Source organism: Daktulosphaira vitifoliae, unplaced genomic scaffold (assembly GCF_025091365.1).
Source record: "Daktulosphaira vitifoliae isolate Bord-2020 unplaced genomic scaffold, ASM2509136v1 Scaffold_3, whole genome shotgun sequence".
NCBI classification, from domain to species: Eukaryota; Metazoa; Arthropoda; class Insecta; order Hemiptera; family Phylloxeridae; genus Daktulosphaira; species Daktulosphaira vitifoliae.
The window spans coordinates 15,135,318-15,152,851 of record NW_026099574.1 but is presented as its reverse complement, the minus strand read 5'-3'; the positions used below and the strand labels follow the sequence as shown (position 1 = coordinate 15,152,851).

The 17,534-nt window shown below is 30.3% G+C and overlaps 3 protein-coding genes across 3 annotated transcripts; 2 read left to right on the top strand and 1 right to left on the bottom strand.

Annotated features, from left to right (window-relative positions):
• The first annotated feature begins 275 nt into the window (after window positions 1-275).
• Window positions 276-1,444, top strand: LOC126902052 (uncharacterized). The gene is made up of 2 exons (XM_050679075.1): window positions 276-1,286; window positions 1,409-1,444. The coding sequence occupies exons 1-2, from the start codon at window positions 276-278 to the stop codon at window positions 1,442-1,444; spliced, it is 1,047 nt and encodes a 348-aa protein (XP_050535032.1).
• Window positions 1,445-1,518: 74 nt separating this feature from the next.
• Window positions 1,519-5,544, top strand: LOC126902051 (uncharacterized). The gene has a single exon (XM_050679074.1). It carries the CDS (start codon window positions 1,519-1,521, stop codon window positions 5,542-5,544), a length of 4,026 nt encoding a protein of 1,341 aa, XP_050535031.1.
• A 3,432-nt stretch (window positions 5,545-8,976) lies between these two features.
• On the bottom strand, window positions 8,977-16,684 carry LOC126901298 (uncharacterized). The gene is made up of 4 exons (XM_050677691.1): window positions 16,510-16,684; window positions 15,118-15,292; window positions 9,907-10,134; window positions 8,977-9,132 (listed from the first exon to the last, which is right to left on the bottom strand). Exons 1-4 carry the CDS (start codon window positions 16,591-16,593, stop codon window positions 9,026-9,028), a joined length of 594 nt encoding a protein of 197 aa, XP_050533648.1. The 5' UTR covers window positions 16,594-16,684; the 3' UTR covers window positions 8,977-9,025.
• Window positions 16,685-17,534: the final 850 nt, after the last annotated feature.

The window sequence follows — 17,534 nt, the reverse complement described above, 5'->3', positions numbered from 1 at the left end:
AAAATGTATTAAATTAAAAATATTATATTTATAAGATCCACTCACCCACACTTATTTATTAAGTTTTTTACCTTTATTTAATGTATCAGTACTGTTGGTGATTTTTATCAATTGTTATTACTTTGAAATTCTGTGAAAAAATCATTTGGAAAAATTTGTAGTAAGTGTTGTGATATTGTTAGATTAATTATTTATTTGAACGTTTCGTTTTGTCATTATAAATTATTAGCAAATTTTGGATAGCGCGGTAAAATATTCAAAGGCTATTTTTCAGAATGTCGGACGATGCCTATAATAATGAACCCGAGTTGTGTAATGCTGACTTGATCGCAGGGTTAGTGCGTAGGCGCGCTATTATAAAATGTTCATTAACTCGAGTAGCAACTTTTATCGACCGTTTTATTCCATCTCCAGCCTCTTATGCAGAAGCCGCGTCTCGTTTAAATACTCTCCCTGCTATTTTAAATCAATTTGAAGATGTTCAACAAAAGGTTGAGGAAATTGACATTGATCATGACGATGATCATCATGCTCAGCAGCGCGAAGATTTTGAATCTAAGTATCATGATATGGTGGGTCGATTATCAAGATTAATACCTACGCTAACGCCAGCGGTTTCATCGCCTGACAACTATGTCCATGCACAAGAGTCGTCTTCGCATGTCTCGTTAGAGTTCTTGCTCGCTAAAAATCTGAGCATGAAGTCGGTTACACATTTACCATCGTTACCGTTAGAGAAGTTTGACGGAGACTATATAAAATGGCCAAGGTTTTATAATTGTTTCATGAAACGAGTGAATGATGCTGCAAGTCTCGATGAGGTGGATAAATTGTATTTTTTAAGATCTTGTTTACAAGGAACGCCGTTAGACTTAATCGATGGATTAGATGTTGGCGATTCGTCGTATAGTCGGGCCTTAGCTCTTCTCAAGGATCGCTATGAGCGCAAGCGATTTTTAATAGACACCCATGTTCGATCGTTGTTAGAAATGAAAAATTTGGCAAGTTCAGCTTCAAAGGATTTGCGTAACTTTTTATCGACGTTTGATAAGCATGTGGAAGCTCTTCGTTCTTTAAAACGACCGGTTGAGCATTGGGATGATCTGTTAGTGGGGATTGTACGAAGTAAATTGGATCTTGCTACACTGGAAAAATGGGATTTGTCGCATAAGGCCAATGACGACGTGACATTTAAAATGCTTTATGATTTTTTAGAGACACGTGCTAGTTCCTTAGAGTCGTTTGAAGGACAAGTAGGTCAAGGTCGTCAAGTAAACAAGTCAAAGGTAAGTAACCGTGGTTCGACTGTGTTATCGGTACAAAAAAGAGTTAAAATTTGTCCCATCTGTTCACAAACTCATATGATTTACCACTGCCCTAAATTTAAATCTATGTCTTTAACTAACAGATATGGCGAAGTAAAGCAGAAGCACTTATGCTTTAACTGTCTCCTTTCGGGTCACGGTACAAGACTGCAAATCGCAATTATGTCGGCATTGTGGTAAGAAACATAATTCTATGTTGCATGGATTACCGTACCAGTCTAGGAATGCTACTTCCACTCCCAATAGAGCAGATGAAGCTCCTACCAGTGGGTTAGTGCCATCAGAGCAATCACAAACTAGTTCTACGAGTTCAATGACTGAACCTGGTAGTTCTGTCGCGGTTCACAATGCATGTACAAGTACCCAAGTCTTATTAGCCACCGCAGTTGTTATGGTGCAGAACAGTCGCGGTAAAAGGTTTCCATGTCGCGCCATATTGGACAACGGATCACAAATCAACATATTGACACAAAAAATGGCCAGGCGCTTAAACTTGGACGTTAAAAATGCCATGTTACCAATTTGTGGAATTAATGGGGTTAACACAAGGTCATCTCAATGGACAAATTTATCTTTCTTCGCTGTTCACTCTCCATTCAGTAAAACTATTGGTTGTTACATATTGCCAGCTATAACGGTCTCGTTGCCGTCACGGTCCTTCGACGTTAGTGGATGGAGTCTACACGACAATGTACGAAATGCGTTGGCCGATCCTGAGTTCAACATATCGTCAGAAGTAGATTTATTATTAGGCGCTGAGATATACTATGAGCTAATTCGTTCACAGCCGTTGGTGATGCCAGGAGGTTTGCCTTGGTTGTACGATACGGCTCTTGGTTGGGTAATTTCGGGCCCTTTGTCAAAGAATGATGATCATAGCGTTGTCGAGGTATCCACCGTCTGTGCACTAGGAACAACCACTGCGTGGATGAATTCAGAACCATTAATCAGGCAGACGAAACATGAGGAGGAGTTAGCGTTTGAGAGATATTTTCAAGACACTCATAGTCGATTAGCGGATGGGCGTTTTGTCGTTCGACTACCGTTTCGAAAAGAACCATCAGTGCTTGGGGGTTCAATGAATATGGCTCTCAAACGATTCCTGACACTTGAAAAAAAAATGTGTAATAATTCAGAATTGGCAAGGGAGTATAAAAATTTTCTCAAGGAATATGAAGAGATGGGTCACATGTCAAAAATAGATGATACCGTTGCAACACCCGGTACTTATTATTATATACCCCACCATGCGGTGTATAAAGATTCAAGTAGCACCACCAAGTTGCGAGTTGTCTTCGATGCTTCTATGAAAACCACTACTGATTATTCTCTGAATGATATTCTGATGACCGGTCCTGTCGTGCAACAAGAGCTTTTCGATATAGTGCTGCGTTTCCGTTACTATTTGTACGTGGTTACTGCAGATGTCGCCAAGATGTACCGTCAAGTCCTCGTCCATGAGAATGATCGACATTTTCAAAGAATATTATGGCGCGATGCACCTGACAAGCCTTTACAACATTATGTACTTAATACTGTAACCTATGGGACGGTTCCCGCTTCGTTTTTAGCCACTAGAGTTCTTAAGGAGTTAGCACTGGGCAGCGCTGCTGATTATCCTAAGGCAAGCTTATCAATACTACAAGACTTTTACATGGATGATTACCTTAGCGGTGCTGACAGCATGGAAGATATAAAGACCATGTATCAGGAGGTTTCTAAAATATTAGAAAATGGTGGTATGCAACTGCGTAAATGGTGTTCAAATGCTGAGGAATTACGCGAGCATTTCGCGTGTGCTTCTACGGAAAAGCATTATTCTTTAGAACTTAGCACGGATATGACAGTGAGTTCTCTAGGGCTTATTTGGTGTCCCATAACTGATGAATTGAAGTTCTTGAGTAAGGAAAGAACAGCAAGAAGCGTTAAAACCAAAAGAGATTTGCTATCAACACTAAATAGCGTATTTGACCCACTTGGCTTTTTAGGTCCCGTCTTAATCCGAGGAAAGGTGTTTCTGCAAGAATTGTGGCAGATCAATTTGAATTGGGACGATGTTCTGCCCGAAGAGTTGCAAGTCAGGTGGGCTACTTATATTCAAGAGTTAGAAGGACTGCACCAGTTAAGGATACCTCGTGCGGTTAAAACGGATGGTCAAGGCACAATGGAACTACATGGCTTTTGTGATGCGTCCCAAAGTGCTTATGGTGCTTGCATTTACTTACGTCAGCAAATCGGGCTAAATTCATGGACAGTTCGATTATTATGTGCCAAATCCCGGGTTGCGCCTACCAAAACTTTAACTATACCACGATTGGAACTTTCCGGCGCACTGTTATTAGCTGAGTTAATGAATCGAATCGTCAAATTGAGCAATTTTAATTCAAAGGACGTGTATTGTTGGTGTGATTCAACGGTGGTCTTAGCTTGGATTCAGGGTACTCCCGCCCAATGGAAGACGTACGTGGCTAATCGTGTTACTCAAATTTTAGATGCGATCGGCAATGAAAGGTGGAGACACGTTCCTACCGATTGTAACCCCGCAGATCCCCTTTCGCGTGGAATAAATGTAGACGCGTTGTTGTCGTCGGACCTATGGTGGAATGGTCCTATTTTTCTTAGAGGCGTCGAAGAAGATTGGCCAATCACATACGAATCATACACGGTTTCTAAAGAAGTGTCAAATGAACGACGGCCTGTTAAGTTTACTCTCACAACGACTGCTCCCGTAGATAATAGGTTACTTCAATATTTTTCGACCTGGCACAAGTTGTTGCGCATGACTGCCATATGGAAGCGGTTTATTGCCTGGGTCCGTCGTAGAACGAAACCTACATCACCTCAACCAGGAACAGGTCCTCTTAGTGTTATTGAGCTTAATGACTCACGTGATATCTGGATTAAATTTGTTCAGCAACAGGCTTTTTCAGCAGAGATACAAGAATTAAGCAAGGGTAATTTCGTAACTAAGGGACCGTTAAAAAATTTATCGCCGTTCCTCGACAAAGGGATATTGCGAGTTGGAGGTCGTTTGAAACATTCTGAATTAGATTTGAACCAGAAACATCCAGCGTTGCTACCACGCAATCATCGAGTGACTCAAATGATATTCGAAGCCTACCATAAGAAGTTCCTACATATCGGTCCTCAAGGTTTACTAGCAAATATTCGTGCACATTTTTGGCCATTAAGAGGCAGAGACCTAGCACGCATAACCGTTAACAAATGTATAAAATGTTTTCGAGCGAAGCCCATTCCAATGCAACCATTAATGGGACAGTTACCAGCTGCGCGAGTGTCCGCAAATCGGCCGTTTACGCACACTGGAATTGATTTCGCCGGTCCTATTATGATTAAGGTTGGAATACGTAAGAGCACATTAATTAAGACTTATGTTAGTGTGTTTGTTTGTCTATCTACTAAAGCTGTACATCTCGAGCCCGTCAGCGATTTGAGTGCCGATGCCTTCATGGCTTGTTTACGACGTTTCATTTCACGACGAGGTTTGCCATCTCATATCTGGTCTGATAATGCCACTAATTTCGTGGGAACTAAACGGGAAATAATCAAATATTATGCAAAACAAAGGTCCGGAAGAACTGTATATGATGAACTGCTTGATGAAGGTATACAATGGATTTTTATACCACCATCAGCGCCGCATTTTGGAGGCGTTTGGGAAGCGGCCGTCAAGTCTTGTAAGTATCATTTGGTACGCACTATTTTGGGCACGAGTTTTAATTTTGAAGAGTTGTGTACCGTACTTGCTCAAGTTGAAGCGTGCTTGAACTCAAGACCCTTAACACCGTTATCTTCAGATCCGTGCGATTTTAAGGTTCTAACACCTAGTCATTTTTTAATTGGTGGACCTGCTCAGGTGATACCAGAACCGGATCTTTTGGATATACCAGCAAATCGATTACGAAAATGGGCATTGATGCAAAAAACAATGCAAGACTTTTGGCGTAGATGGAGAATGGAATATTTGTCTTCGTTACAGGTGAAGAATAAGTGGTTGAAGGATGAAAAACCTATTCCTATTGGATCCTTAGCAATTTTAAAGGAAGATAATGCACCCCCATTAAAATGGCCTATGGTAAGAATAGAAGCTGTGCATCCGGGAAGGGACAAGATAGTTCGAGTGGTTACGGTAAGACTAGCCAATGGTAACCAGCTAAAACGACCTGCTGTCAAGATATGCCCATTGCCCGATTCTTAAGTGTATTGAAGCACAATGCTTCAAGGGAGGAGAGTTGTACGCGCTGTTTAAAAATACAAGATAGCGCGCTAATCAGTTCGGTCCACTCGTCCTCCCTTCCTCTCCCGGTCGCTGGCCGTCGTCGGCCGGTTATCATGGCCGATCGACATGTGTTATTAATAAGTGTTAGTATCATTTGTTCGTGTTCTTTTTTCTTTGTGTTTTTTCAGTGGTTGAATTTTTTGTTGTAAGTCACACGGATGACATTTTTTTTTTTTGTTGTAAGTCACACGGATGACATTTTTCTATTTTGTAGTCACACGGATGACGTTTTCTATTATTTTATTTAAATCGCACGGATTATGTTTAATACGTTCAATTGCAAATCATTAGATTTAAGTATTTGCCTATGAACATTGGTGTATAATAATTGTATACAAAATTTTGATTGGTGAGTTTGTCAATTACTGTTACATTTATGTAAATTATTAGCACATATTATATTCATTATTGTTATTTTGATTATTGTTATACCACACGGATGGATTGATTATAAAATTTGTCATTTTGTACGAAATTGTTTATTGTTTTGTATAAACTTATTTTTATGTAAACCAACAATCACAGTCTTCTTTCTATATAAATTTAAATACAAAGAACCTTTCTTATTAATCATCAGGTAATCGAGATATCATTTCTCATCCTGGTATTAACAAGAGTTGATGTTGCTTTTGTAATAATCAACCAATTTCTCTAAATGAAACACTATCTACAGATTTGCATCGAAGCGTTTCTTATGATAGTGATTTTAATCACTGTCAAATATCATCTATAATTGTCCCATCTATGCCTCGTCTACACTGTATCTCGACCCCACTGTGCTAGCGTTTTTTTTTTTTTTTGCTTAAATCTCCCATAACTTTTTCAAATATTAACAAATAATATTTTTTTATATTGAAACATTAGGTAATTTCCTTTCATTTTATATCATTTTTTTTGAAAATCTATCACTTATTCTGCTCACAGGGGGGATTTGAAATAGAAACTTTCTTAAAATAACTAACTTTATCAACTTAACTTTTGAAAATGTTCGGGAAATATTGCATCCTTTAAACATATGTTATATTAAAGCTTATGTCATGTACTATATAATTAAAAAAAAATTTGCCCCGAAGACCTATTTTCTATGCGCAAATGGCTACCATATTCAAAAATATGCTATTTTTGTGTTAAAATCCTCGATTTTGTATTTTTTTTTATTTTAAAATATCTTATAAGGGCAATACACTGACTTTCATGAATATTTTATAATTTAATTGACATAGAATAAAGTTTACATAACAAATAAGAAATTAAACTTATTAGAACTTTTTCATTTTTTTAAAGTCGTAAAAGTAATTTCTAATTTGAGTTAGTTTAAATAGCCAATTTTATCAAGCTACGAAAACAACGATCAGTTGCCGAACCGATAACACTAAAGTCTTTCATGCTTAGGGTATAAGGTTCAAATCCAACTGTGACTATTAATATTTTGCATTGTAGAATCTTTTTAAACGCCAAAAGTTCATTAGAAATGATTACTATGATTTTTTTTTAAGTGATCTATTTCGGTAAAAATGTAAAAAAATCTAAATTTTCTGATAAATGTACTGTAAATAGTAATTATAAAATTCCCTGATTGCATATTAATCTTAACACTTTCTTTTTTTCTATTTAATAATGTCAATTTCAAACTTGCAAGTTGAGCTAAATGTTATGGTAATAAATTCATTTTTTTTTTTTATTAAAACTTTCATTTTAAAGAACAATAAAAAGTAGGTTTCAAATTAATATAAATCAAAATCAATAATAATTTGAATACAATTAATTTTAAAAATTATATAATATATAAAGAATTACTAATCTGGGAATAATTAAGGAAATAAAAGTTGATGTTCCTTTTGTAATTATCTATCAATTTTTTTAGAATTAAACACTATCTACAAATTTGCATCGAAGCGTTTTTTTTTTTATAGTGATTTTAATCACTGTTACATGAAATCTATACTGGACTCAACTATTACAAGACCCCATTGTGCTAGGTTTTTTTAATATTAAAACGAATATCAGATCTATATAAACTATTGTTCCATAAGCCTTTTTAAATGGGTGTTCATAAAGTAAAAAAAAGGTTTCCATTTTTTTTTAAATAAAATTGATCAATTTTTTACTTATTGAACAATTTAAAAGTCATAAGTTACAAATGGAAATATTTTGTCTCTTTATTAAAAATAACATATTATTCAAAAGTTGTTTAATTAAATTAATAGTACAAATCAGTAGAGAAGTTTATAGAATTTTATTAAATTACAATCGTTCATCCTGAAATGGTTTCTTTTTTCTTGAAAGAAGTCACATTTCTTAATTAATTATTATTTTGATGATCCTTTATGTATCTATTAGCTTCGATGGGAAGCTGAGAAGGTATTAATTTTACTATGATGTGTTTTTTTTTGAGTCTAATACCACTTTTTCTCAGCTCTCACAGAACCGATTTCTTTCAATAATACGTCAAAAAATCATAAATCGTATCTAGTCGAAGATATTACCCTCAAAAATTGAAAAAAGTCCCTCGTTCACCGTAAATGGGGGAAACCTCCAAAAAAATTACACATTTAAAAATCGCTAATTTTTGAAATTTTTTCAATTTTTTTTACTTAAAACCGCCTTAACTTTTTTAAAAATGACTGAATTAATTTTTATTTATATATACCTTAGATATTCACCTATCATTTAAAATATTTTTGTTAAAATTTGACCCTTGATAAGTCCACAGGAAGGGTTTCACAATGGTAACTTTTTTACAAAAATTATTTTTTTTTACTTAACTTTTGAAAATGTTTCGGAAAGACTGACACTTTTATATATATCTTAAATTAAAGCTAATGTAATATACTTCAATTTGAAAAAAAAAAATTTGACCTCTGGACTTGTCTTCATGGTGAAAATGACTACCGTATGCAAAAATATGCTATTTTTTTTAAAAAATTCTTGATATTACATTTTTTAACATTATGATTCTATAACTTTTTAAAAAGTTTATGGATCCACACAATTTTATTTTGAGAAATAATATTTTTTAATAAACCCTTTTTCATTCGACATACTTTATCTTAATCGAGATATTAATAAGGAACTAGTAGATCATGTAGCTTTTGGAATAATCCACCAATTTTTTAAAATTAAACACTATCTAAAGATTTGCATCGAAGCGTTTGTTTTTGATAGTGATTTTAATCACTGTCAGATATCACTATGCTTGATCCAACTATGCCACGCCACCACTGTGCCGCGACTTCTCTGTGCTGGTCTTTTTTTTTTACTTTACGCAATTAGATATAATTTTTATAAGAAAAGGCATATCTTTCTTTGCTCCTTTCGGAGAAACATTTATACAATAATAAAACCTACTAATATTTCGTAAACTAATTCAATTTATTATTAATGCAGCTTTAACAATTATTTATACATTAAAATATGTCAAATCAATAATAGCTTTGTCACCATGTTTCTTATCCATAAATTCAACGACGTTGCTATGAAACATAGTCGTGAATATTTTTCTGAATGCTAAAAAAAATAAGAAAAAAATATTGATTAATAAAATTAATTGATTAAAAATAACTAGATTTCAGTTTTTTATTTAATGCATAGAACAATTCAACTTTAAAATTAATTATATAACTTTATATCAACTATAATGTTTTCGACAATCATTTGAAATTATAACGATTATCAAATTTAGATGCCGTCAAAAAGATTTTTTAATAAGAAAATTTGTTTTAATATCAATATTATTATAGTATTATTCTATTTGCTAACATACTCGCATATGTATAAAAATCTAAGAGAACCATGTAATATTTTACAAAAATAACTTATATGAAAATTTATGATGAACATGCATTAATATAATTAAATAAAAGAAAATAGGGTAAGTTTTAAAAATAATGTTTATTTTTTGTTATTATATTTGAGTAATATATTCATTAAACTAAATTTAAAAAGAATAACTTTTCACTACCAAACATATTCATCTCTTAAAAAAATAAATTGGGTAACGAATAAAAAATTATTCTACAATTGTATTATGAATATCAGATGAAATTAAAAAGTAATAAGATCAGGTCAAAACTTGAAATTTCATGACACTTGATGGCACATGGGAAGCATTTGCAAATGGTTCCTTTTGGTGGGTTATAAATAAATTCAGTAAATGTAGAGGCCATTCATCTTTTTGACGACGGACTAACTATCGATTTTGGAGCTTAAAAAAACTTTTTGAAAGATAATACCTTCCATAAGAAGTAAAAGTCTAAATATTATACGTAATATCTATTTTACCTTTCATATCAACCCATATGTCGTCTATAGAGGAAGACATTAGTGCAGTAGAATTTTCTTCAGTCATTGGTATTTGTAATGAACTAAGAGCTAGCATTAATCCTAAACAATCTAGTAATGAATTATCATTCGAAAAAAATTCAAAAATATATTCAATGGAATTCTCTAATTTAATGATAAACTTCGTCGCTAGTTTCTTAAATTGATCAAAATGCATAAATACGTCTTCTAATATAATAAAAATTATGTGTTATTAATTCATTTTTATTTAAAAGTAAAATGTTAATACTAACAACAATTTCATTCATTATTTTCACTGACCGACATTTATATGTCACTTAATGTAATTTATTTATTATAATATTACAAATAATAATTTATACATGATATAGTTTTTTATATTATTTGAAAATCAAATAATACTTGCTAAATCTTTTTAATTATATACGAAGTATTAGTGCTGTTTGAAATTAATATATCAAAATATATGAATATTCGTGAAATAAAATGATTTATAGAAAGTACACCTTAAATTTACCAAAAATTTATATTGAAATATATTTAGAATTATTAATTATTTATTCCCAAAAGAATTACTTTATGAATAAAATAAAATATGTGTCGCTCTTTTGGGAATATCTCGATTTCGTAACTAGAAAAAATAAATGTTGTTACCAGAGACGTATTTAGAAGTTTGACAACCCAGTTAAAGTCTTATTACCACCCCTACATACCCCCATTTTAATATATTATAGCTACGGAAAAATGCTGTCATCCCTAAATATGTCCCTGGTTTTCACAAGTAACCTAAGTGTACCCAATTTATATAGAGTTAACTAGGGTGACAGTATAAGGTTCTACTGACTTACAAACATAAAATATATATATATTAATTATTTGTAAATGTTTATTAATTGATTTTCTATATAATTTATACAGAAAATCAGCTGTAATCTATTACATTAATTTTTTTTTTCTAATAACATTATTTATTGAAGATTTATAAATAAAAACGACTTGACATCTTAAATTTTATGTAAAAACGTGTATATTTATCGAACAGCTATTCATTTTTGTTCGTGTTAACACATTTATTGATTAGCATCTAAGTTATACATCGGTGTATTTGCAGGGGATCCATGACTTCCGATTCAAATAAATTCAAACGTTCCTCGATTGAAATAAGCTGAGATTAACTCTGCCTGTTATGACTTTGTCTGAAATTGTCGTAACACAGTAAAATAAATAGATAGGTGGGTGTAAATGTGTAATGTGTGTACGAAGATGAAGATGAGAATGTGATTCCTGCTGTCTAGGTATTCACGTGCGTGTTGTCGTACAGCAGTCACCGTGCTCGGCTGACACTCCGGGTTAGCTGTGGGTGTCGAAAGGCTGTTGTTATAGGAAGGGAGAATAAGAGTAACACCTAGGTATGAGGTGCAGACGAAGTGCAAGACACAAGTACTCCGAAATGTTGCGGAAGAGAGTAGATAGGTTTAAAAAGGAATAAACAAAGACTTTACTTTATACAGTAAGACAGACAGCGACAACCGAGTACTGAGACTAATGAATGACACAAGGCACTGGAGTCGACTGACCACGATGGTCAGGTCTATTGGGTTTTTATAATAATTAGAACTATTGCCAAATTGGCAATAAATATTATTTGTTAATTCATCAGTCTCAGGCAGCGGATGTGCTGTCTGTATTTTATTAAAATAATTCTCACGATTATGAAAACGTGACACCATCACAAATGATTTGATATTTTATTGCGGTGTCAGACTAGTAAAACATTTTTGAGAGTTTATATTGTTTTTCTTGTTAGCTTTTTTTTTCGTCGTAGTTTAAAGTTTGTTAAAAAACAATCCTTCACTAAAATATAAGTATTAAAGAATAAAGTGTATTCTACTGGCTTATTAAATATAATTTTATGAATTTAATTTTCTCTCTTCGGTCTATTTTAGGCAAAATTGAAACATGATAGGTTTATTATAGTCACATTGTGTAGTGACTTATTTCTGGTGAATTTTTTTATCTGTTAATGATTTAAGTATTTCATAAAATAAAGGCATAGCTTCATGAAAAATTTTATTCAGTAATAATATGGTTTCTTAAAAATTATTTGTTTCTAAGGCTTCTATGGTTTCCTATAAGATTCAACTTAATTTAAAATAATAAAGTTTTCCAATAACTGGTTTCAAAAGTAACACTTTAAATAACAAATATTTTCCAAAACATTTATAAATTCGCGTTAGAATCTATTCATTTCATTTCTAATTATCTTATCATATAATAGAACAAGGAAAAAAAGCTTTTCTAGGAAAATTACTTAGCGTGCTTCGATTTTCAACATTTTTTTTCAACGAAAGTATTTGGTTATGAGACTTTGGAAAAATTATTGAAGAAGATCAGAAAATTTTTGCCGCTCGACCACGACAGTATTAAACCTGACGCTACGTTTTATGACTTAAGGTTTAAAATTTTCACCAGACTTGTCCAATAATATTTTTTGAGATATCATAAAGAAAATTAACTGAATCCGTTCATTTTTACCTTTCTACGAGCTTCTTTTTTTTTTAATCCATGCACGTGTTTTGAATAAGAATATTGTATTATTTTGGGGCAAATATAAATTTTTACTATGAATTTGTAGAAAATTAATTTTTAAGTCATTAAGTAAAATTAAAACTATATTAAAATTATTATTAAGTAAAAATATTAAACTCATATTTTAAGTCATATTTAATATATGTTATAGTTATCATATATGAATAGATTAGGTTAGATTATTATCTAACTTATGTTGGTTATTTTTATATTTTATTTTTGGTTTAATAAGTATAAAGATACTCTCTGTCAATTTTTAATATGGGCGATTGCCCCTCCTAAACAAGCGCCATGAATATTTTTTTAGGCATTATCTAAGAAATAAGGACCTTATGACCTTTTTTTGATGATCACTTTGACTTTTAGCAAAATAATTCTATACCATGTTTAACAAAGTAAAAAAAATAAATATCCTCATAAAATAATTTCTGAATACACTCAAAAGGAATACCTCAGTAAAAAACGTCAACCTTATACTCAATACATTTTAGCTTCATTGCGAAGCAGAGAAGGTATTGCTTTTACTAAGATATGTTTATTTTTTATTTTTTGTATCTGTTACCACTTTTTCTCAGCTCTCACTGAACCGATTTCTTTCAATGATACGTCAAAATATCACAAATTGTATCTAGTCGAAGATATTACCTTCAAAAATAGAAAAAAGTCCCTCGTTTCCCGTAAATAGGGGAAACCTCCAAAAAAATTACAAATTTAAAAATCGCTAACTTTCGAAATTTTTTCAATTTTTGAAAATGTTCCGGAAAGTCTGACACTTTTATATATATCTTAAATTAAAGTTAATGTAATATACTTTATTATGGAAAAAAAAATTTCGGACTTTATTTTATCCTCACGGTGAAAATAGCTACCGAATGCTATTTTTGTGTGAAAATTCTAGATTTTATTTTTAAAATTTTTAACTTTATTTATCAAATAAAATAATACCTAAGGTTTCTATGTAAAAAATATGTTTTTGATTTGTTCATTTTTAAAAAATTTATGGCAGTTTTAAAAAAAAAAGTTTAAAAAATGTCGAAAATTAACTAATTTTAAAAATTGTATCTTTTATGGGGATGTACTCTTTTTATAGTGAACAAGGGCAATTTTTTCAATTTTTAAGAAAAATTTCTTCAACTATATATGATTTGTGATCTTTTGACGTATGGACGAAAGAAATCGGTTTGGTGAGAGCTGAGAATAAGTTGTAACAGACACAAAAAAAACACATCTTAGTAAAATTAATACCTTTTCATCTTTGCCTCAAGGCCTAAAATCGAACCCATATTTAGTACTTAGATATGTTTTAATATCATCAAATTATCTGTAATATAATAACACGACCATGTTTCTGAATGCTAAGAAAAAATAAATAAAAATATTATTAATTGATTAAAAGTAACTAGATGTGAGTTTTTTATTTAATACTGGAATAATTCAACTTGATAAATTAATAAAATAACTTTTTATCAACAATAATTTTTTCGATAATCCCTATAATTTAAAATGACTATCAATAATAATAAATTGTATTTTTATTTTTTTTGAAATACATTTTAAAAATATTTTAGCATATTTAAATATGGCTTTGATTATTTGAATAACGAATAAAAAAATATTTTACTAATATATCATGTATATCAGATGGAATTTTTTATTCTAAAAATTACTTTAATAAATTTTATAAAACACTTTTATATATATCTTAAATTAAAGGTAATATAATATGCTTTATAATGGAAAATAAAAAATTTGACCTCTAGACTTGTCTACTTGTCGTGGGGAAAATGGTTACCGAATGCTATATCCATATGAAAATTCTCGATTTTATTTTTAAAATTTTTAATTTTATAATGCTATAAATTATTGAAAAGTGTAAAGAACAACACAATTTTTTTATGAGAAATAATATTTTTTAAAAATCTCTATTTAATTCGACATACTTAATCTTAATCAAGATATTAATAAGGAACTCGCAGATCATGTAGCTTTTGGAATAATCCACCAACTTTTTAAAATTAAACACTATCTAAAGATTTACATCAAAGCGTTTTTTTTTATAGTGATTTTAATCACTCTCAGATATCATAATACTTGATCCAACTATGCCACGTCACCACTATGCCGCGACCCCTTTTGGTGGGATTTTTTATTTTTATTTTTGAATTTTCCTGATTTTAAAAATTGCATTTTTAATATATTTTTGTTACTTTGATTCTGAATATGTAATATTTTTCCTGCAAAACAGTTATCTTGCCCAACGTAGCCGGGTACTCCCATCTTAATCAGTGGCCTATTCATGAGACTCGCAGGGCCCCAGCTAGGTGAAGGCTAATATTTAAAATAAAACTCGAAAATTTAGAACAAATTTAATGGAATAATATAAATATTATATTAAAATTATATTGCTTGTAACAAATTAAGAATTAATATGCATAAATCAACATTGCATGTATTTATAAGATTTAAACCGTAAACAATGTGAGATAAAAAATACTTCAAAAAATAGGCAAATATATTATTTCACAAATATATAAATATATCTATAATGGTATTTGTTGAAAATAAAATTTAACTTAAAATCATGATTAGATATTTACTTACGGCTTATATTTTCATCTTCGAATAGTTGTTCGATTTCACTATTATTTATTTTGTGTACACAATCAAAATCATTCAATAGCTTTTTAAATTCTTTATAGCCCATTGTTTTTTCTTCTGTTAGAAATTGAAAAAATCTTTTCAAAGCAGCCGATGCTGAATCAGTTAATTCCATATTCTGAAATAAATTATATAACATTAGGAGTAATAATAATATTAAAGTGTTAAAGCTTTCATGGATTGTCTTGTTGCTTGAAGTGCTTAAGGATATATCCATAAATTATTTAGATATAATTATTAAAACTCAGCAATGTGGGGTCACAATACAATAGGAGCTTGGCTTGTGGAAACAAGTATAGGTGATATCTGACAATGATTAAAATCGCTTTTATAAATAACTCTCCGGCGCAAATCTGTAGATACTGTTTAAGTTTTACAAGAATTTGTTAAATTACTATTACTTCGTAAACGTATCCACCTTTAGGGTTTCTTAAAATTTCAACTTAATTTAAAATAGCAAAGTTTTCCATAAATTAATTATAAAAATATCACTTTTAAACCATAATTATTTTCCTAAAAAAAATTAGGTTTTGCATTACAATCTATTTATTTTATTTAAAGTAATAAAATTCAGAACTTCAGTAGTGAATACTGAAAGAAGTTATAGAATATTAGCAATAAGTATTTTTAAATATCTTTGGCTAATAACGCGGATTTTAAGTTTTAATAGTTTAAAATTGAATTGCTTGTAATAAAATAACCATGAATATTTTGAATTCCATACTGTGGGCAGATAAAGGGTCAGAACTTTAATATTTCATTTTTATAGTATTTATTCTATTTATAGTATATTTATTCAAATATTATAATTATAAATTAGTAAACTTCTAATCAATATATAAATAAGAAAATAAGATTTCACGTTGCTTTGGAAAAATTTAATAATTTCTTCTAAAAATTAAATACTATCTACAGATTTAATGGAAGTGTCCTTAATGGTAGTGATTTTAACTCTGTCAATTATCATCTATATTTGTTCCAACTATGCCACGTCACAACTGTGCAACAAAAGTTTATTTAACCCAAGAATCATTCAAATCAGACATAGATATAAAGTAAAAAAATATTACCATAATAAAACAATTTGTACTGTATCTAAATAAAAGACTGCATTTATACAGCTATTAAAGATTTTCATGAAATTTTGCTTTTCGAATAATATTTGAATAGCAAATTTTTTTTTTAAGAGGGAAATTTGATGCTTGGTGTAGTTAAATGATTTTAATATCAAATAGTTTTTTTTTCGGAAAATCATATATCTAAGATAGATAGAATAAAAAATAATATATGTCTCGATAAACATCTAAATATTCTTAAAAATTAAATTATATTTACCTCATTCAAAGGATAAGACAAGAAAATAAATCCATTTGAAAAACTACTGGTAATATAAATAATAATGAAAATGTAGTAATACATATTTGGTTTGATAAACGGTATTTTCTAAAAAACTGATAACTAAAACTGTTGAAATAATAGATTAATTGAAATTCTATTAATTTTATAACAATACTATGGTTTTTTAGCCATTTTTATGTATATTTAAAATAGCAATTAAAGCGTTTAATAAATTTCCTTTTGTTGTAAATATTTAATATTACTATTAATATAAACATTTTATTTATTGATGACAGGTACAAAATCTTAATATTTTATATAATAATTTTATCGTCATAATTATACTCAAAATAATAATAAGAACTTGCTTTATTTGTTTCAGTCAACATGAAATACTGAAATTTAAATCTATAAATAAACCTTGATATTTTACAGATGGTTTTTTTTTTAATAGTTACTAAATTTATCATAATAGTCATAATAATTTTTCTACATAATTAAAAAAAAAGATACATTATTTCTGGATACTAATTTATAAAACAAACAAATGTATTTTTTGCACATATATTTACCTATACCTGATTATCTAAAAGTAAAGAAATAATTCATTTGTAAATTTTTAGATTCGATGAAAAACTGAGAAGGTATTAATAAATAGGATTAAGTCTGCATTGTCGTAACATGTTTCAGAAAATCAATATTAGTGTTCATGTACTGTACTTATATAGGTGCAATTACCGTGCAGACGGTCAAATTTGACCTTGAATTTTATGGTCTGGTTTTATGTTCGAGGGTCTGTGATATTATTGCGCAAAAAATATAACTTTTTATAGTGCAGATTCTGAGCGTTCCTTAATAATAAGACTTATTAACTGTTTATTGGAATTTGTATCTTAGACTAAGTTTAGCAAAGAATTATAATTGTTTGAACGGAACGCCCGGTTATAATATGCGGGTTAGTTAACGTCCAGTTAGTTTATCTAAGTATGCCGGAGAAAGAAATAGGGAGTGGACTGTATATA